Source organism: Haliotis asinina, chromosome 14 (genome assembly GCF_037392515.1).
Source record: "Haliotis asinina isolate JCU_RB_2024 chromosome 14, JCU_Hal_asi_v2, whole genome shotgun sequence".
NCBI classification, from domain to species: domain Eukaryota; kingdom Metazoa; phylum Mollusca; class Gastropoda; order Lepetellida; family Haliotidae; genus Haliotis; species Haliotis asinina.
Window position 1 is genome coordinate 11,529,210 of NC_090293.1, and position 23,094 is coordinate 11,552,303.

A 23,094-nucleotide genomic window follows, 5' to 3' on the forward strand; every position below is an offset into this window, starting at 1 on the left:
GAAATGACTTACAATGTGAATATATTACATTTCAGGATGTTTGAAAACCAAGTAATTAAGTTCACAGCTACTTATCTGTGAAAGCTGGTTTGATATTCAGATTTAAATGCTGTTTTATTGTCCAAATTTGTATTATGTAAAAAATTCTACATCCTGAAAGAATATCTCAATTATGTTTCATATAGCAAATGAGGCTAGATTTAATCTGTGTTAAAGTTCTTTGTTTTGACAATGAACTTAATCCAGATATTACAATCTATTGTGCACCACAGTATCCATTCTTTGCCTATGCTTTAGTTATCCATTAAATATCGGAATACGAGGCAAAATACTAAAGCTCCCTTAATCACAGGGAGACGCGAAAATCAGGAGCCTCATGATTCTGTTGTGATGTCGTCACGTTTACAGCCCTGTACACACAATGTTGCAACCTGATATCTCTCTAGTTCTTTAACTTGACAAATAATATATTACATTCCATTTTTGAAAGATCACTATCACCTTTACAACAAATGGATATCCTGAAATTTATGTCCAATAAGGTAACACCTGTTTTTGATCCATCTATTTCATGCATCTACTATGGTTGCTATATAAAAATATTCTTTACCTGACAACCCCTCAGAACTGCGTAACCTTGGTTACGGGTGACCAGGCATCGTTAATAGAGTGGCCGATCTTGGTATCACACCTGCTCGTGATTCAGGTTACCACGACGATCACGTTCATTTCGATTGGATTGCGTCCATTTCTCCAGGTGATTGCTCCTTTAGTAAGTGGAGGCTTGGGCATGATGACGTTATATTCAAGCACTTTGTCCATGAGAAATTTGATAGTGCAGAGGTGTAATGCGTGGCAGGTTTACGACAATTTGTACAGGTGCATATTCATAAATGTAACATGTTAATTTCCCCGTGGTTTGTGGGGATAATTCTGTTACCCATGACTGCTTAAATAGAATACTGAAGAAACTGACCTGGAAATTGTAATTGTTTGATGGATTTAATGTTTTGGATCAATTTTATGTTTGAAGATCTCTTACTATATTTTTTTCAAATTTCTTGACATTATACAACCCATTTGTGGAACAGGAAATATTTGTTTAGTGAAGATTTATTTGATCCGAATTGAAGTTTAAAATGTAAAGTGATTCTTAATATTTCATATTAGGTTTGTGATGATGTGTCACAGAATCTGTTGTAGCTCTTTTCTTTAACCTTAGAATAACTTTTGAGAAGTTACATACAGGCTATATTACATCAAAATTAGTAGTAAATTGGGGGCATGAGTGTCAATCATAGTTTATTGTAGCTTTGAGCACTATTCCAGGTGTGACCCTAGAAGATGCAGGCAAGAATAGGTCTTTAGCCACACATGCTTGCCACCAAAGAGTATGCTTTTTGTAAGAGGCGACTAAGGGGATTGGATGGTCAGACTCACTGGCTTGGTCCCAATTTTGCAGATGGATACTCATGGTGTGTTGATCACTGGATTATCTGGTCCAAACTCGATTGTTTACAGACTGCTGCCATATAACTGAAATATTGCTATGGTGTAAAACTTAACCCAGTCACTCACTATTCCAGGTACATGTCATGGTGTGTCGTGCACATGTCAGAAGTTTCCTATGCTGGTAAAACTACAAGCTTGGGTATAGTGTTGGCAAAAAAGAGTCATACAAACAAAGATTTCAACCAATAATCTTAGGTTCCTGTCAAACCAAAGGGACATAGATACCTTAGATGACATTGGCCACAGTAGTCATATAGCGAGTAGTCTAGTCAGAATAAGTTCAAAGCAACTCATGGTAGTCATATAGTTGGGATTGCAGTCAGACTAGGTCTCGAGCCATCTACAGTAGTACATGTGTATTGGAGTTAGACACCGTCCCTTGCTACCTACGAGTCAATCCAGTGATCAGCATCAAAAGTATCAATCTATGCAACTGTGATACAATGGCATCAGACATGATTGTGTCAACCAAGTCAGCGAGCCTGACCATCTGATCCCGTTAGTCGCCTCTTATGACTAGCATGAGTTACTGAAGATCAATTCCAACCCAGATCTTCACAGATAGTTATGATCAGGAGTACTGCTGAATGTGTCGTTAAACAACATTGAGCACTGTTATTATTTACATTGTTATTGAGATTCATTGCAGTTTGTCACTAACAGGAGTCTTCCTGTGGAGATTTGTGGTTAGACAGTCATCAGCCACTGGTCCATACACCCATAACCTCTTGTATCTAAACCTACTGTAACCAAACCTCCTGTTACCTAACAACCCCTTGAATCAGAAACCTTGCTAAAGAGACCAAACACCAACTGTGATTGTTGTTAACAACATTCCTAATGTGTCGTCTGTCACAAGGTCGAGAGGGACACTCTTTGTTTTTCTTGTTCATCCAGCAAAGCCAGGCATATCATCAAGCGAAGTGCTTCTGTATTAAAGAAGGTTTACTCCTGCGAAACAGCAAAGCCGGGAAAATGGACATCTCTCCAGACGAATCACTCAATCAATCACTACTGATGCTGATCAGTGGACGAAATCAGATAAGCATCAAAATTAAGCAGAATGGCTCATCTGTGCATTTATCCTCAGTTTACTGGTCACGTTAGCGCTCGTTTGCCTGACGTTTCTTCCCGTTAATGAACTTGGGGTTGCGGTTTCAGCTTTGATGCCGACAAGAAATTTGTTTCCTAACAAAATGACTGTAGAGACATTTCTCTTTAAGTGCCAATAAAGAAATAAGGTTCAAACCCATGTGTTGCTTAGGCTTTGAAGAAAATGAGTCATTCGCCATCTTCTCTTGTGGATGGTTGTGCGACCAAGGCGAGTTTTTGGTCCGTTTTAATACCAAGAAGAGGCTGACATGAACATGCTTCTCATACAATTTGGTCTTAGTTGATAATTATCCCTGATTAACAAGCCATCAAAGGGCTAATTTTCCAGTTAGATGAGTTTACAGGGGTCTAGCTGTGTACGATACCGAATGGTGGCTTTAGAATTGGTATCATGGTTAATCGCAAAAATAGGTAATGTTGTTTAGCTTTGGGTGAAAATGAAGCAAAGTTTCGTTTCCAAAGGTGAACTATTTCACGCACTAATTTGAGGTCCATTATACTGAAATTATTGCTCTCTAAATAGATTTGACTAATGGGATATATCCTACTGAACCTAATGTCAAAATAATGGTTAAGAAATTATTGAAATGAAGCAATATTTTTCATCAGTTAGGAAGTTCGTGTAAACATAACCACTGTAAGCTTTTCAGAAATCTATGATGAAATGTTTTTAGTTTTATAATGATTTGTTTCATATATGCCCAGAGATATCCCAGAAATGCTTCACGTAATTGTTTTTTTATCAGTCAAGCAGAGGCAGTAAGGTAGTCTAGTGGTTGCAAGCGTTAAAGTCCTGGGTTCGATTCCTTTTATGGCAACAATATGTCAGGTACATTTCTGGTGGTGCTATAGCAGAAAACCACTCACTCGCTCACTCACTCACTGTTAGACCAGCATGACAGCGAGGAAAATTCATTAAAACTTTGTGTATAATTATTTTATACCAGGTGTACAACAGAGCCATAGTCACATGGTTTCCAAGGAGACCTTGTACATTATGCATAGAGTGAGTGAGTAACAACTGAATGTAACTTACTAAGAATAATGTTGGTACTAGACACAACTGAGAAACCTGTGGCTATGGGCTTAACTGAGAATCCTGTGTTACAAGGCACAACAAAGAATTCTATGGCATAACTGAAAATCCTGTGGGTACAGGTAGGGGTGTAACTAGAATCCTGTTTTTAATACAGACATAGCTGAGAATCTTGTGGTACAAGCATAGTTGAGAATCTTGTGGGTACAAGGCACAGCTGAGAATCCTTTGGATACAGGCATAGCTGAAAACCCTGTCTATACAAGGCATATCTGAGAATCCTGTCTGTATAAGACACAGCTGAGAATACTTATACTCCATTCCGAACATACCTTTAATGGAAATTTCTGCTGTACAAATAATTATATCATGCCAAGCTCTTTTTTATGATTGTTGTCATATTTTAGAATGAAAAAAGTTGTACCAAGAAGGGCGAGCGAGCGAGCGAGTGAGTTTAGTTTTACGTCGTACTTAGCAATATTCCAGCTATATGGCGACGGTCTGTAAATAATCGAGTCTGGACCAGACAATCCAGTGATCAACAACATGAGCATCGATCTGCGCAATTGGGAACCGATGACATGTGTCAACCAAGCCAGCTAGTCTGACCACCCGATCCCGTTAGTCGCCTCTTACGACAAGCATAGTCACCTTTTATGGCAAGCATGGGTTGCTGAAGGCCTATTCTACCCCGGAACCTTCACGGGTTGTACCAAGAAGGGAGAATGCTAACATCACTGAGTTTGAATATGGTCTGAACCTGTTCCTACACAGTTGTGTATGTGCAATCATCTGTATCATCGTACAGTACAGACTTCAGAGTCTTGTTGCCAGGATGTTGAAGATGTTTACTTGTAATGGTTCTTCACTGACACTTTCTTTTTAAATAAAGAAACAGGACTTTGAATTCTAAGATTTGAGTTATATTATTAAATCAAATTGGTACAGAATGAATAATTAAGTCATATTTTTATTAAATACAATACTTGTTTAATCTTTCGCTCAATCATCAACCAAATAAACCATTCTGTTACTAATGAAATTCAGAGGAATTCAAATTATATACTTTTCTGTATTGATGAAATTTGATGTTTTTAGATAATAATCGGTTATAAAGTCACTGCTTTCTGCTATTTTTTAACTGTTATTTCTCTTGCGAAATTTAGGGTGGACTGTTTCAGCAGTCAAAATGTTTGCACATGTGTATATTATTAGCTTTACTGACTCCAGACATATGATAATTTATTCAACTGTTGAGCAAATGGATTTCATTTATGCATTTTTTCTTAACTGCGATTATTTATGGGTCATTTATTCAGCTGTGGAGAAAATTGATTTTGTTTTCATGTTTTTCTTCCGAATATTTTGAGGTCAAGACCCCATTATTTATCCCAACCAACATTGTTAAACCTGCTCATGTTAATCTCTCACTTGTTTATAAAGTGTTGTTCCTGGTAACCCTTAACCTTTCAGTTATATTTCTGTACCACACTCAACCTATTAAGTCTTACTTGACATGAGTGTAAGGATCTATAGCAAGTTGTCAGTATAATAGTACATATAACAAGTTGCTGTCTGTAAATATCCCACACCTGCATTAGAATTATGATGTTCTACACTTATATACCATTAAAAAAAGTATTGGATATTCCATTTTCTAATCACATCACTTGACAATGCCAGTGAATATGAGAAAAAGTAATATATATCCACACAGATGAAACATTTCCAAAGGAATGGAATAAATTGTCATATTTTCCCATAATTTTTCTTCGTCGTCTGTTTCCTCCCTGGCTTCATTACCGCTCTTTATCAACCTTGTAAATCTAATATCCCTGACTTATATACTGGTATATATTAAATAAAGAAAATTACCCCACATGGGTACAGTGTGTGAAGCCCATTTCTGGTATCCGTGCCATGATATTGATGGAATATTGCTGAAATTGTTATAAAACCATACTCACTCACTCACTCACTCACTCACTCACTCACTCACTCACTCACTCACTCACTCACTCACTCACTCACTCACTCACTCACTCACTCATACAGAATGGTTTGGAAAATTTGAGCAAAATGTCACTGACGAATGTTGTGTTGGAGAGTTATGTCATTGCTAAAGACCGCTGAATATGGTAGAAGATTGTTAAAGTGAGTGAGTTTAGTTTTACGCCGCTTTTAGCAATATTCCAGCAATATCACGGTGGTGGACACCTGAAAATGGGCTTCACACATTGTACCCATGTGGGGAATCGAACCCAGGTCGTCCGTGTGACAAGCGAAAGCTTTAACCACAAGGCTACCCCACCGCCCCTGATGGTTAAAGATTCATGAAAGTGTCAGGAAGTGGCCATGTATCTGCAGAACCATGACATAACCTGTTGTTAAAGGTAAAACACAAAAGCACTGAACCTCAAACACTTTTCTTCAATTTATGAAACAATTTTATACAAACATTTAGATAAATTTTATGTGCATACAAATCAGTGTAATTACCTATATGAGTGAGTGTTCATGTATTTATGGTTCCATTCTAAATGGCAACTCATTAATTCCGGACTCTCAGACTGATGATATGTGCTAACTCAGGTTCTGTCGCATGTGAAATAGTATTTGGAAATATTCAGCTTTCTCTTTTGAAAACCACTCCTTAACTAGGGTTAACACAAATACCTCTTCGAGACTGTTTTCCTACAACTAATTATTGATGCTTTTAATCAGACATATCACTAGGAAAACATCCTCTTAGAATCACACACCATCTTGAACAAAACCTCCCATAAACCAGAACACATATACAGAATAGCTGAGACGAATTTCAAATTCGGATTATGAAATTTTAATCATAGTTTATCATGACAAAAGAGGCATTTGAAAAGAAGGATAAATAATTGAGAGGAATATATCATCCAGTACAAAAACGGGTTTGGGTGAGGCAGTAATTACTGGGAACTGTTGAAAGGTAGAAAGACGTCAGTCAAGCAAGACTGTAACTGGGGTAATGATATGTTCAGCTATTGTTTTACCATGTCCTCCTCTATGTTCACTCATTCAAAACCTGTGACCAAATTAAGGGGGAGGACATACTGTTTTCTTTTCATATTCACATCCTTGAGTTTAAGGGGCCCTGAATTGGAATTAAGTTACTAAGAATTACTTCAATTGTTACAGTCCTTTATGTTAATGGTTTAATTAAGCCTAATTTCTACAAGATTTTAAGCATTCAATTTTACTTTATTGTTTTTAGAATTACACTTTCTTGTAATGTGTTAAAGTTGACTTTTAAAAAAAAATTTGAATTACAATTACACTTTAATTAAGAGCTCTCTTTGTTGCTGTTAATTGAGTCAGAATCACTGAACAGGGTAATGGGTTTTATCATCAGGAGTTTTAATGCAGAAAAAATAGCAGCCCTGTTTAACTTGAAAATTTGAAGTTGTCTTTTCAAGAAATATAATTAAAGGAGGTTTACTTTCTCTTTGAATTATTTTGATTCTTTTTGTGTCAGAAGATAATAGTAGCAGTGGTTAAAATAGCATTTTTACTTTGATTTTAAGAAATTAATTTTGATAAGACAATGATTTTCAAGAAAGTCACATTATTTTGTCAAGTTTCATATTGACTGATTGATAAGTGTGCATGTGCTGATAGAGATGGGAGGGGCTTGCATTTCCTCTCACAGTTTCTTTAGAATACATGGAGTGGAACTTAGTCAAACAATAGGTGAACTCATTTCTATAATAGTTATGATGGTTAAATTTTCCTGATTCCTGTTACGTTTCCTTTATATCATGATATGGTGATTTAGCATTATTTCAGTATTTCTATATTTGGTGGATTGACAAACTGAAAAGTCCTGTGAAACAAGCCTGAAGACAAGCATTTCAAGATTCATGTATTAAGTCTGTTTTTTCTTTAAACCTATTTCAGACATCCTGTATCATCCAGTAATAATTGTGCAATATCTCTACTTGTTTGCCTGAAATGTACATGTTTGATTGTAAATTTATTGAATGTGCCGTTGCGGCAATACAGTATCAGTCGATACAGTATCATAAGATGACAGTTGTTGATTACAGGAGTGTGGTGAAGCGAGGAAAGAGCCTGGCTTTCACGCAAGATGAGGAGAAAGTCATCCTATCGGACAAGTCTGGAGATGTCTACAGCTTTTCCGTTGCTGAGCCTGACAGCCAAGGGGAGCTAACTCATGGCCACCTTTCTATGGTGCTGGATCTGGTGAGAGAGTTTCCCAATTTAATTCAAGTTCAGTTCATTCCAAATGTCACTTCAGTTATATGTTACACACATATTGCTGGGATTGTAACTGTGTTTTGGATATTCATTGTTGGTACTACAGCTGATGCCACAAAAAATCCCCGTCTACTAAATCTGGTTGTGATATTAATTTTAAGTTATCTTCATTACTGTAAAGATAACTTATGTTTCACTGAATTATAATAATAAAGAAAAACAACTTTGGCACTTGTTGGACGTTATTGTTTTATTAGTGTTCATCTCCATCTGGAGTGACGAGTGTTTTGTTTTTGTTCCTATTTTGGTGTGTTTTTTAGAAATGCTATCCAAATCCTTTTACTAAATTTCACGAGAGTAAGTTTGTTGACTGACTGTTTAATGAAGCATGGGGGCAATATATGTGAATTATTGATTTTGTGTTTTGGAACAATTTAATCTGTTGTATATTGTAACATCAGAAAGTTTTCTTGATAAAACTTTTATGTATTTAGTTAGTCTTTCTTAAATTATTCTTTTAATGATTATTTCATTTGTCTTGGTGTGCTATGGTCAGTGCCTGGCACTCAGCATTAACGGATACAACAAGGACTGGTCTGCTGTGTCTGAGTGGGGTATTCATGCTTTAACTGTGGCATGGCATCACTGTGAATTGGCACTATCAGTTCAGCTGAAGTCTGGGCTAGTACAGGCAGCCATGCATACACACGCATGCACATTGTCATGTTGGCGAAATATTTTTAAGTCCGACATGAAGCCCTTTTTCACCTCACCTCACCTCAGTTTTTCAAATGCATATATATTTATGCTCCGTGCTATGTCTAAGTCCATCAGTTACGCCAGTGAGAACAGTGGAGAGTGTCAAACACACTGGCCTTGTTCAAATGAGCTGCATATTTATGTTATATACACAAAATATTTCACCATTGCCCAGGCAATTGTGAACTGCTTCCATAGAAATATGCATGAAATATTGACATACACCTCAGCTGTGTGTAATTACTCAATGTGGGCTTTTTAGCTTGTGAACTGGTATTCTATCACAAATCTCTCTCAGCTGATTGAATGCAAGCATCATGTATACACAAAGTCTACTGCAGCAAATATTGCACAAACTCAGCAATTACATGCTGTTGTGAGTTTCTGTAACATTGTACCACAGTGAGAGAGAAAGAGAGGTAAAAAAAGAGAAAGGGGATAGAGAGACAGAGAGGGAGAGAGTGATAGAGAGAGCTCTAGAGTGAGCTAGCTATATCAGGAGTGAATATAGTTTTATGACGCATGCTTGTAGCAAAGTTCCAGCAATATCATGGCTCTGGACACTAGAAATGGGCTTCAGACACTGTACCAACATGAGGAATGAAAAGGGAGTCCTCAGTGTGACAAGTGAAAGTGTTAACCACAAGGCAACACCGTGACCCCTCCTGTGCTAGGAGAAGCTAGGAGTACCAACAGTTACTGCATCAAATTACTGTAGTGTTCCTGGAATATAACTAAGTCATATTTCCCTGCCAACTGCATCAAATTACTGTCGTGTTGCTGGGATATAACTAAGTCATATTTACCTGCCAACTGCATCAAATTACTGTAGTGTTGCTGGGATATAACTAAGTCATATTTCCCTGCCAACTGCATCAAATTACTGTAGTGTTCCTGGGATGTAACTAAGTCATATTTACCTAACAACTGCATCAAATTACTGTGGTGTTGGGATATAACTAAGTCATATTTACCTGCCAACTGCATCAAATTACTGTAGTGTTCCTGGGATATAACTAAGTCATATTTACCTGCCAACTGCATCAAATTACTGTAGTGTTCCTGGGATGTAACTAAGTCATATTTACCTAACAACTGCATCAAATTACTGTAGTGTTGCTGGGATATAACTAAGTCATATTTACCTGCCAACTGCATCAAATTACTGTAGTGTTCCTGGGATGTAACTAAGTCATATTTACCTGCCAGCTGCATCAAATTACTGTCGTGTTGCTGGGATATAACTAAGTCATATTTACCTGCTAAGTATATCAAATTACTGTTGTGTTGCTGGGATATAACTAAGTCATATTTACCTGCCAACTGCATCAAATTACTGTAGTGTTCCTGGGATATAACTAAGTCATATTTACCTGCCAACTGCATCAAATTACTGTTGTGTTGCTGGGATATAACTAAGTCATATTTACCTGCCAACTGCATCAAATTACTGTAGTGTTCCTGGGATATAACTAAGTCATATTTACCTGCCAACTGCATCAAATTACTGTTGTGTTGCTGGGATATAACTAAGTCATATTTACCTGCCAACTGCATCAAATTACTGTGGTGTTGGGATATAACTAAGTCATATTTACCTGCCAACTGCATCAAATTACTGTCGTGTTGCTGGGATATAACTAAGTCATGTTTACCTGCCAACTGCATCAAATTACTGCCAACTGCATCAAATTACTGTAGTGTTCCTGGAATATTACCGTCATATTTACCTAACAACTGCATCAAATTACTGTTGTGTTGCTGGGATATAACTAAGTCATCTTTACCTGCCAACTGCATCAAATTACTGTAGTGTTCCTGGAATATTACCGTCATATTTACCTGCCAACTGCATCAAATTACTGGATATAACTAACTCATATTTACCTGCCAACTGCATCAAATTGCTGTAGTCTTCCTGGGATATTACTGTCATTTTTACCTGCCAACTGCATCAAATTACTGTTGTGTTGCTGGGATATAACTAAGTCATATTTCATCTGCCAACTGCATCAAATTACTGTTGTGTTGCTGGGATATAACTAAGTCATATTTACCTGCCAACTGCATCAAATTACTGTCGTGTTGCTGGGATATAACTAAGTCATATTTACCTGCTAAGTATATCAAATTACTGTTGTGTTGCTGGGATATAACTAAGTCATATTTACCTGCCAACTGCATCAAATCACTGTCGTATTGCTGGGATATAACTAAGTCATATTTACCTGCTAAGTATATCAAATTACTGTAGTGTTCCTGGGATATAACTAAGTCATATTTACCTGCCAACTGCATCAAATTACTGTCGTGTTGCTGGGGTATAACTAAGTCATATTTACCTGCTAAGTATATCAAATTACTGTTGTGTTGCTGGGATATAACTAAGTCATATTTACCTGCCAACTGCATCAAATTACTGTCGTGTTGCTGAGATATAACTAAGTCATATTTACCTGCTAAGTATATCAAATTACTGTCGTGTTGCTGGGATATAACTAAGTCATATTTACCTGCTAAGTATATCAAATTACTGTCGTGTTGCTGGGATATAACTAAGTCATATTTACCTGCCAACTGCATCAAATTACTGTCGTGTTGCTGGGATATAACTAAGTCATATTTACCTGCTAAGTATATCAAATTACTGTTGTGTTGCTGGGATATAACTAAGTCATATTTCATCTGCCAACTGCATCAAATTACTGTTGTGTTGCTGGGATATAACTAAGTCATATTTACCTGCCAACTGCATCAAATTACTGTCGTGTTGCTGGGATATAACTAAGTCATATTTACCTGCTAAGTATATCAAATTACTGTAGTGTTGCTGGGATATAACTAAGTCATATTTACCTGCCAACTGCATCAAATTACAGGGTGTTGGTGTACAAAACAGCCTTGGTGCTAAGACTACTTTAAGTCTATGTTAACAGTGTTAGAGTCACTGTAAAATCGCTATGTACGTTGGTACCCTAATTCGTACTTGAATTGTACTTTGTGTACATCTTTGTGGCTGGCAAATATTAACATGACTGTTCATGTTTGTTAAAGAATCTGAGATCAGAGTTTATTATCTGAAATGTGACAATTATGACTGTAGTAGTTCATATATTTATGTTACTATGACACATGTTGTCATGCTTACTGAGTTAAAAGGCCCGTGAAAGTTTGGGGTAGAATAGGCCTTCAGCAACCCATGCTTGCTATTAAAGGTGACCGAGCATATTGTAAGAGGCGACTAACGGGATCGGGTGGTCAGGCATATTTGTCATACATATGGAACAAAAATTTCTGTTTGTGGAAATAATTCATAAATAAATATACAAATGATACACAGACTGCTTCCAGTAGGACTCTCCAGATTTCAGTGTACGTGAGTTAATTAATAAGAGAAACAAGGTAATTTGGTTATTATTGCCAAATTCATTTTTAGATATGGTTAATTTACAATTAATTATTAATTTGTATTTGGGAAACACAAAGAATATTGTAGTATGTCATGAGGTAAGAAGTAGTATTCCTTTGACGACAAAGGATTCCCACCAGTTCCTTTCACTACAAATCTGTGTCAATCCAGGAATCATGTCTGTGACCAGGTATCTGGTTCCTACCCTCCCAGGAATCCATTTCCTACCCTCCAAGCCAGGTGTGCGTGTGATCGGACAAGGTGATGCGTTGTCTTCATTGTTATCTCTGTTGTAGTGGTTTGACAGGCTTCATTAACAGTGGTAGATAAATAGTGGCTGTTTGATCATGTTCGACTGGGGGAGCTCATGTCATATCAATAATTCAACAGGCAAACAGAGGATAGTTTTACAACTACATTTTCCTGTGAGTTTGAACAAACAAATACTTCAAAAAATCAATTTCGGATCATGCTTCATGCAAGTTTTCTTATGTTTTTATGCATGGTAAATTTTGTGTGATCTTTTATTAAATATTCTGAAATATTATGTTGTTTTAACTTACTTATGGTTGAACAGAGACATTTTGATATTTTTGTATTACGTCATTGTAGTCATATATATTGGGCAATTAATCTTGCTTAAATTGTACTCTGTTTTTGAAATAGTGCATTTTGTGGTTTCATTGATCAGCTGTTGTGTCTGAACCACCCCATAGACATAAAATGTTACATTAATGTATGGAAAGTCTGTCTATGATATGATACAAGGTAATTTTGCATAATTTACAGAGATCAAAATCATTTAAATGTTCTAAAGCTTTGTGATTTACACTGGGATGGACACCACATCTGTTTATCTAACAATTAATAGCCTGTAATTTCTTGCAAAATACAATATGTCAAACTGTAAGTATAATTTGGATATGAAGGGAACATTTGGTAGATATGTGTCAGTAAAATAATCGGATTCGCATGTCAAAATTCACACATTCATTTTGATAAACATGAACTTATCCTTCCACATCAAGCTGTCACACGGTAATGTTTTGAAATTTCAGATCAAAGAACTTCTAGAAAACTATGAATTCCATATATTAGCGTACAGACTCACTTGAAACAAACTCCACAATAAAACTGCATCAAAAATATTTTAGATCATGTCCCATGCAGTTTTTTGTTTATATTGTTCATCATTCATTTAAAGTGGGGTTGGTGGGAATGCTTAGTGTTTAACATGTTCTCTTATCACGCCAAAGACCCGGGTTCAATTTCCCATATGGGCACAATGTGTGGAGCCCGTTTCTGGTGTCTCCTGGTACGAATATTGCTGAAATATTACTAAAAGCATCATAAACTTCTCTCACTCACTCACTCACTCATTCACTCACTCACTCACTCACTCACTCACTCACTCACTCACTCACTCACTCACTCCACAGCTGTATTTGCATGTTTTAATTCTTTTGAATTACTCATCAATACTGTATCAGAGTTATGATATACTTTTGGATCATTCTCACAAGGGCTGCACAGTATTACCGGTATACCAGTATATCGCAATACGCTTTTCAAGCGACAAGTGTTGCAATATTTTTTCTGAAAACCGGTATATTTGGTAAAAATTATATATGAAGTTTTTGTGATAATCTTTAGGGTTTCAGTTAGAACCTACACATTTTTTATACACAGCAGATGTTTTCCTTCCTTATTCAGTTACAAAACTGAATACTGTAATACTATACATTGTATAAAAAGGGAAACAGTATCCAGGACTATGCAACCTAATTTTGAGATTGCTGTCATCAGAACCGGAACATACATCTTGGGGGACGTTTCATGTAGAAAATAGGACTGACATGTATAACTAGTGTCTGTCACTGTCAAACACTTAAGGCCCCAATATATCGCAATAGGTATTGATATATGGGTATATATATTGCAGTATATTGCAATACAGTTATGTTTCCAATACACAGCCCTAGTTCTCACGTTATGAAACCCTCTGTCCCAGGAAAATACTTATCAACCTTCCATTCATAAGACTTCATGGGTGTTCGGGAAAAGGCTAAGCTGTCACATAAAGTGAGTGAGTGAGTTTAACACGGCTATGAGCAACAGTCTAGCAATATCATGGAGGGGGGACACAAGAAATGGGCTTCACACATTGTACCCATGTAGGGAATTGAACCTGGTCATGGGTGTGACGAGTGAATGCTTTAACCACTAGCCTACCCCAAGTCACATCAAGACCTGGGTTTCATTATACACCCAGTTACACTGTGTGTCCCTTACTATGATATTGATGGGATGTTTCTTAAAGCAGTGTTAACGCTAAATACTCACTCTAGAGGGGCAGTGCTGTAGTCTTGGGGTTCTTCCCACTGAAGACCCAGCTTTGTTCCCCACGAGGGTACAATGTGTGAAGCCCATTCCAAGGGTCCCCCATTGTGATATTTGCTTGAATATTGCCAAAAGCAACGTAAGAACCAACTCACTTCCTCCAGATCAGTTCAGAATAATTAGATACATGTATTTTGAAATCTTATCATTCCAGTGGCTTATCTCCCACCACACCAGCCATGACAAAGCCCTTGTAGTCTCAGACAATGTATGATGTTTATCCTTTTATTTATGACTGTAAGTCTTCAGTAAGTGTTGGACTGAGTGCTGCTACTTGCAGGTGCTGACAAAGGGGGACCAGTATGTCGTGACATGTGACCGGGATGAGAAGATACGGGTCAGCAATTTCCCCAACTCCTACAACATCTACAGCTTCTGTCTAGGACACACTGAGTAAGTCTAGGATATTCTGAGTAAGTCTAGAACACACCGAGTAAGTCTAGGACAATCTGAGTAAGTCTAGGACACACTGAGCAAGTCTAGGACACACTGAGTAAGTCTGGGACACTCTGAGTAAGTCTTGGACACACTGAGTAAGTCTTGGACACACTGAGTAAGTCTAGGACACACTGAGTAATTCTTGGAGAGATTGAATGAGTCTATGACAGATTTAATAAGTCTAGGACAGACTGAATAAGTCTAGGACACACTGAGTAATTCTTGGACAGATTGAATGAGTCGATGACAGATTTAATAAGTCGAGGACAGACTGAATACGTCTAGGACACACTGAGTAAGTCTTGGACACTCTGAGTAAGTCTAGGACACACTGAGTAAGTCTTGGACACTCTGAGTAAGTCTAGGACACGCTGAGTAAGTCTTGGAGAGATTGAATGAGTCTATGACAGATTTAATAAGTCAAGGAGTAAGCTTAGGTCACAGTGAGTAAGTCTAGCATACATGCAGTGAACATGGGGCAGTGAGTAAGTCTAGCATACATGCAGTGAACATGGGGCAGTGAGTAAGTGTGGGACATGCTGAGTAAGCCTAGGACTCCTTCAGTAAGCATGGCACACTGTGTAAATCTAGGACACAATACCTAGAATACACTTCACAAGTCCATAACAACTTGAGAAGGCCCAAACCACACAAAGGATGAGTATGGATGTTGCATATTTATGTCTAATGTTAAATGAAAAAGTGAAATGTTTCTCTGACTGTCGTGTCACTTTTATTTGTGCACGTAACAATTTTTTATTGACATTTTAAAAAAACAAATGTTGACTTTACTGTGTCCCGATCATCCATTAGTCCACTATAAGAATGAGTGTCTGTAACAACGAGTGTGACTGAATCTACAACTCATTAACACGCGCTAAACTTTCCAATCTCACAGAAAAAAATAAAAATGTGTCCCTACCTCATCCCTTTTGGAAAAAATGTGCCTGAGGAACATTTCATTTTTTAATGCAGCCTAAGTATCCAATTTTGCAGGTGCAGCTAAAAAAACATGTATTCTCCTCACAAAGTTCTGAGCATCAGCGCTCTTATTCCCGTCCCCTGAGAATATATACTGGATGTTCCAAATAAAAATAATCTTGTTTAGAAAGAAACTGAATCTTGTCATTACATGGTGACTCAAAGTGATTAGGCGTTACATTCTGCAGGTAGATGATAATGTCTCACATTGTAAAAATGCCATGAATACCAATGAATATGCAAACTATTTTGTATGTTTTTAGTAATGTCAGTGTTATTCTTGCTTTTTGTTTTTCATCAAAGTATTAGAGGTGGAGGTTTACAATCTGTTCCACTCAAAATTCCCATTCATTTGAAACTCTACTCTCATATCATTTTAATCTAGACAATCTAGATTTGTGAAATAGGATGCCATGCAAGTTGTTATTAATTTTATTCAAAGGTTTTGATTATTATCTGTTGTAACCAAGTCTGTAGCACGCACATCTGTTGTAACCAAGTCAGTAGCACTCACACCGTAATCTTAAGGTGATATGACATGTTTTGTTCCGAGTAGAGTGCTCTCTAAGATGTTGATGCTTGCACTCATTGGCTGGGATCTTTTTTTTTGATGTTGTAGCTTCGTCACCAGCCTCAGTTATGTTCAAGAAGACGACATTCTGCTGTCGGGCTCAGGCGTAAGTTGGCCAGTTTACATTTCATTTGTTCAGTGTTAGTTTTGTGGATGTTTTGTTTTGAATATGACTGGCTCACAGAATTAACTCACCTTCCACCTAATGACTCATTCTGATTCTCTCACACTCCTACAAAAAACTCACACTCTGATTCTCACACCTTCCACCAAGTGACTCACAAACTGATTCTCTCATCTTTTACCAAATGACTCACAAACTGATTCTCTCACCCTCCACTAACTCAATATCCATTCAGTCACCCCAACCCACTTCACCCTCCTGACCCCACCCCTTCTCACTGGACCCCACCTCACCCCACCCCACTTCACCCTCCTGACCCCACCCTTCCTCACTGGACTCCACCTCACCCCACCCCACTTCACCCTTCTGACCCCACCCTTTCTCACTGGACTCCACCTCACCCCACCCCACCCCACTTCACCCTCCTGACCCCACCCTTCCTCACTGGACTACACCCCACCCCACCCCACTTCACCCTCCTGACCCCACCCCTTCTCACTGGTGTCCACCTCACCCCACCCCACCCCACTTCACCCTCCTGACCCCACCCTTTCTCACTGGACTCCACCTCACCCTACCCCACCCCACTTCACCCTCCTGACCTCGACCCCTTTCTCACTGGACTCCACCTCACCCCACCCCACCCCACTTCACCCTCCTGACCCCACCCTTCTCACTAGACTCCACCTCACCCCACCCCACCCCACTTCACCCTCCTGACCTCAACCCCTTTCTCACTGGACTCCACCTCACCCCACCCCACTTCACCCTCCTGACCCCACATTCCTCACTAGAATCCACCTCACCCCACCCCACCCCACCTCACCCTCCTGACCCCACCCCTTCTCACTGGACTCCACCTCACCCCACCCCACTTCGTTCTATATAAGCCCTATTTCAACTTCACTCAAACTCACCTCACCCAAACTCACCTCACCCAAACTCACCTCTGCTCAGCTCACTGCTACCCCTGTCCTCCACTCCTCTCCACTCTGCTGTGCTCCACTCCACATCACTTCACCAGACTCCACCTCATCCCACCCAAAGCTCACCTCACCCCATCTCACCCACCCCACCTTACTATTCTAGCCAAGCTCAGAAACTCCACACTGCCGTATCAGATGACTCCGTCCTCCAATATTTGATTTTCCCATTATTGTAACTGTAACATGCATCCCATTTAAACCAAATATGTTCCCCATTTGAAGTTATCAGTTGATGATGCATGACATGTGACTGACTCTGAGGATGTAACAAGTGGTTCGTCTATAAGTGGCCGATGGAATGCTTGGACATACTTGTAATCCATAGGTGACCATAGGCTCATAGCTTTCTGACATCATTGGAACAAAGTTTATCTTCTTTTTATGAAAAATCATTGTCCTTTTATGTTCTAAATCAGGCGCGGTTCGTGTGTGTCACAGCTGCCAGTGATAGGTGTGACTACCTGTGAAGCACCAAAGCTACCATGGGTTGAATGCTCCAGGTCTTCCACACCTGACACGGGAACAGCATGTCACATGTGAATGCATTTGTGAACACAATTATGTATGTTAAATGTGTACAAGTAGTTTTTCATATATGAAACATTTGGGGTTTTGTTGAATAACAGCTGTCTGCTTCAAATTCAGAATTTGAAACAAAATTTAGTAATATCAAAAAATATCTATCAGGTGTTTTATTGGAAATAAAAATTTTTTTCCATTTGTGAACCTTTGAATACTTGAAAGTGACATGTATTCTGCTTTGGAAGTCTCTATAGGCATGTGCAGGGTATTAGTTCTGCTGTTTAACAGCAGTTCAACTAATTCTGTAATGAATACTGTCCAGACCATCATTCTCTGCTGATTTGTGATGGCTGTGGAACATTAAATTTGTGTAATATGTTGGCAAGGATTTTTACCGTGTTCATGTGAACCAGGTGAAGTTTTGACTGAAAGACTTCAGTTTGATATCTTTGATCTGATAAACAAACAGGCAATGTTTGATGACAGGTATAGAGTAACAAGGGCACAAAACTATATACTGTATTCATTACTAAAGTCTTCTGTTCAGTGACTGTATTTATTACTGAAGTCTTCTGTTCAGTGACTGTATTCATTACTAAAGTCTTCTGTTCAGTAACTGTATTCATTACTTAGGTCTTCTGTTCTGTAACTGAGTTCACGAACCTATTAGCCCATGAGGGTCTGGGGAAGGATAGGTCTTCAGCAACCCAGGCTTGCCTCCTGCTTGTCACAAGAGTATCAGATGGTCAGGTTCGCTGACTTGGTTGACATAGGTCATCAGTTCCCAGTTGCACAGATTGATGATGCTCATGCTGTTGATCACTGGATTGTCTGGTCTAGACTCAATTATTTACAGACCGCCACCATATAGTTGGAATAGTGCTGATTGTGGCACAAACTCACTCCTGTGACCTTTTACTGACATGTTCTGGTCAGTCACTGAATTCACGTGTCCCGTTACTCGGCCCCGTTACTCGGCTCCGTTACTCAGTTCACGTGTTGCTGGAGTACAGATGATGTCTACCATTCTGTGGCAGCAATATTTCCTTCCAAAACTTACATTTTTTCCCTCAAAGTGCCAACTTCTAAAAGGATGGTATTGCTCCCTCTCTCTCTCAGTCTGTCTGTCGACCCGTGAAGGTCCCGGGGTAGAATAGGCCTTCAGCAACCCATGATTACCGTAAAAGGCGACTATGCTTGTCGTAAGAGGGTGATCAGGCTTGCTGACTTGGTTGACACATCATCTGTTCCCAATTGCACATATCGATGCTTGTGTTGTTGATCACTTGATTGTCTGGTACAGACTCGATTCTTTACAGACCGCTGCCATATGGCTCGCATTTTGCTGAGTGCAGTGTAAAACTACACTCACTCACTCACTATTTGTCTTGCTGTCTCTCTCACTCACTCGCTCACTGTTGTTCAGGACACAACGATCCGTGCATGGACCCTTGAGGGCAAACAGCTGAGTTGTACAAAGACCGGTGCAGTGCAGCCTTCCAGCACTGACCAAGCACCTGACTCAACCACCCGAACATCGGTTCAGAACATGTCCTACTGTCCCAAACACAGGCTGCTTGCTGTGGCTTTCTATGGGTGGGTACCCCAGTCTTGATGGTGACTATTTTGAAATCTCTAAAATTTTAAGCTCTATTGAGATGGCAGAATGCTATTTGATAACCATGGCCACCAAGTTGGTCAAAAGAATGATTAAAAAATATTTTCGATTGTAAATAACATATTTTTGATTAATTGGAAGTTTGTTGTTTTAGTATAACACACTTGAATGAATTAAGCTAACCATTATGTTTGCCAAATATTCACAAACATACGCTCAGCAGCCTAAAACTATGTGCATTGTATTCCAGGCCCCGATTTCTGGAAACAAACTTAAGTTTTGGCTTAAGTCTGAGATTTTACTCAAATCTGAGAAAACGCATTTTACAGAATGAACTGAAATCAACACAAAACCCAAACTATAGGAAACAGTTTGAGTTTTGTGGATAGATTACTTAAGTTGTTTGGGCTTTTATATTTGAAAACTGCCACTGAGTTAAAAATTCAGCTTTTTCAAATTGTGAAACTCAGTTTGAGATTTGAGTAAGAACTTCAGTTTCTTTCAAGAAATCGGAGCATGGTTTCATATTCATCACAATGTAGATATTACTGTAATCTGTCTATAGATATATGTTACGTCTATTGTGAATGTAATAAGAGATACTGATTACTGGTTTTGGTATAGATAAACAGAATAATTACATTAACATTAATTAGAAAAATCCTGAGGGGTGTGTGTATATATTTCGATTATGATCAATAATTGTTCACGATATATCTTCCAATAAGCGAGAGTGGAGTTGGTGTCTGATTCCCAACACGAGTCAGAGTGTTGATCATGGTATATATATAATAGTTTCAGATTTAGTTTTGAAAACCATGTCATGGAGCATCATTATTGTTACATGGGATCAAAGATAAAACATTTGTTAATAATATTGAATTTCAGTTATCTTACAAGAAAATCACACACAACAATACTAAATTTCTTACCATAGTGGAAATTGAATTGCACTTATCGAAAACATTCGCATAACTTTTTGTCAAGTTCAAGTGTGTTTCATTATTTGAACATTTATGGTGTTGTTGGTTAAGATAAGATAATTTCTTTATTGGTCAGTCTTCCTCTGTATGGATTTGTTGACTTCTCCTCCTTTCCCACTTGTTGATCTAGTAAAAATACCCAAGGTGTTATTACTGTAAATACGGTATTCAAACTGTGCTGTTTCACCCCAGATACCCCAGTGTGGAAGTGTACAGTTTGGCTGCCCGAGGTAAGGGCTGTTCCTTGACCCTGCAGCAGAGCATCTCATTAACTGTTGACCCCTGGGACATTAGTTTCGATGCTGATGGCAACCTGTGGCTGATTCAGCCAGTAGAGGGTAGCACCCTACAGGTGTATCGCCCCCTCCCAGATGGCAGCTCATCAGTCAAGGTAAACACTAATGTCCATTTCTTTTCAGGTTGTTTTGATTTGTGAGTAGTGACTGATGCCATGGTGGTGTTGTTGTCTTTGCTGTTCTGTGCAGTCTGTCACTTCATTTGAAGAATTGTTCTTTGGGGGGAATTTTTTGCCATTTTTTTGGGTGTGACATTTGGGGAGGGAAGTCTTTAAACCTTAAATATAAATCTGAATATAAATTCAGATGGACAGGTTCAAATAAAGCTTTGAAGAAATTTGTGCCCATCAATGTTTTTATTTTGTATTGTATAAAGTTGTTTGACTGTTTAGCAGGAAAATGCGAATGTGTATACTGTTTAAATGTTTACTATTTCTTTATGGAGTTTTCAGTTGCAAGGCTATTTATGCAATTCATTTTTGCAAGATAGAATTAGGGTTTTCTTAATCCATCACAGATCAACAAATATCACTCACTTACTCACTCAAAAGCTTTACAATTAATCTGTGTTGTAGTAAGTATATGGCACATGCTCAGTGATTTTAGGTCCATCTTTCTGATAAAGAAAACTTTGTCTTCCTCTACTCATTTTATGGGGGTGGGGATGGGTGGCCCAGTGGTTAGAGCATTCGCTCATCATGCCGAAGACCCGGGTTCGATTCCCCACATAGGCACAGTCTGCAAAGACAATTTCAGTTGTTCTCCATTGTGATATTGCTGGATTATTGCTAAAAGGGGCATAAAACTATACTGACTCACTCTCTTTCATGTGAAAGAATTCTCTGAATTTTTCTTTTGTGTGTGTTCCAGCTGAGTCAAGTCAGTGAGGATGATAAGACACTTTATCAGATACAGTCCGACCTCAACACAAAGTGGGACATGTTTCAGGGTATGTGTTCAGACAGTCTTCTTCGCCTGATTTACATCACAATATACAAACATTAATTTGATGCTAAACGACTTTAGGAAATATCTAAAGAACAATCTGAATGCTGAATTTTATGCCTTGTATCTTCAAATATTCGGTACAATCTCAAGTAAAACAATATTTTGCCAAAAAAATGTAGGAAATATCTGGAGAAATATGTGAAAATCTGGGTGTTAGCCTCTCTGTAGTTTCAGATATTCTGAATTCCAACTTGTCTTTGGAAGGAACTAAATATCTCACTCATGTGGAGGGCATAGCCCAGTGGTTAAAGTGTTTGTTCATCATGCCAAACACCCAGGTTCAAATGGTCATATGGGTTCTGATTTCCCCTGTCATGAAATTTGTTTTGAATTGTTTTGTCTATTTTCAGGTTGCCTGACAACCCCAAGCATTATTCCCACCCTGTGGAAACAACGTATTGACAACATGACTGATTACTTGAAGCGCAAACAGCAACGGTTGACAGGGGACAAAGAAGGGGGAGATAACTCCAACAAAGAATCACCTCCAGAAAAAGTTACAAAAAGCTCTTGATATTGACTAATGTGTGTATAGTAAACAGACATATTCATTTAATAAATAATTGTAATGATGCACTGTCTTATATTTTCGATTATTTTCTGCCAGCTTTAACGTGCAGCTGGTACAATGAGAAATGTAGTCAATATTCATATAAACTTGTACCACATTTGATTCATTCAGCACAATTAGCACTATTCTGCAGACATGTTTCACAGTCTGTTCTGAATCACGTGATCAGTGACAGTAGTATCTTGAGTTACATCACAAATAACATCAAGACATGTCTGAACTTTCAAACACTACCAGGTACCCATCCACAGCTGGATGGAAATGGACCCACAGTTATGGTTCATAGTACAGTGTGTAGTACCTTCCAGAAATCTCTCCAAATGTAGCTGTCTACTGCCCTACTGAATCACCCCCACTGATTGTCAACAAATACAATGTGTTACACTCAGAACTTTGTTACACAATGAATAGTGCACATACACCCAGCATGCAGGACTGTTACTACAACTATCCAGGGATTGCAATTGCTGAGACCAGTAGATCAGTGGTTGAAACGAAAATCTATGCGTCAGT

At 38.4% G+C, this 23,094-nt stretch overlaps 1 protein-coding gene across 2 annotated transcripts in view; it reads left to right on the forward strand.

The window, feature by feature from the left end:
• Positions 1-22,582, forward strand: part of LOC137261825 (tRNA (guanine-N(7)-)-methyltransferase non-catalytic subunit WDR4-like) — a 114,686-nt gene extending 92,104 nt beyond the window's left edge. For both annotated transcript variants that reach the window (XM_067799617.1, XM_067799616.1), the window contains exons 5-11: positions 7,744-7,900; positions 14,764-14,876; positions 16,522-16,579; positions 19,532-19,701; positions 20,899-21,097; positions 21,873-21,951; positions 22,361-22,582. In XM_067799617.1, the coding sequence (XP_067655718.1) occupies positions 7,744-7,900; positions 14,764-14,876; positions 16,522-16,579; positions 19,532-19,701; positions 20,899-21,097; positions 21,873-21,951; positions 22,361-22,524 (940 nt within the window). In that variant the 3' untranslated portion in view covers positions 22,525-22,582. The remainder of the gene's footprint in view (positions 1-7,743; positions 7,901-14,763; positions 14,877-16,521; positions 16,580-19,531; positions 19,702-20,898; positions 21,098-21,872; positions 21,952-22,360) is intronic.
• The last annotated feature ends 512 nt before the right edge of the window (positions 22,583-23,094 follow it).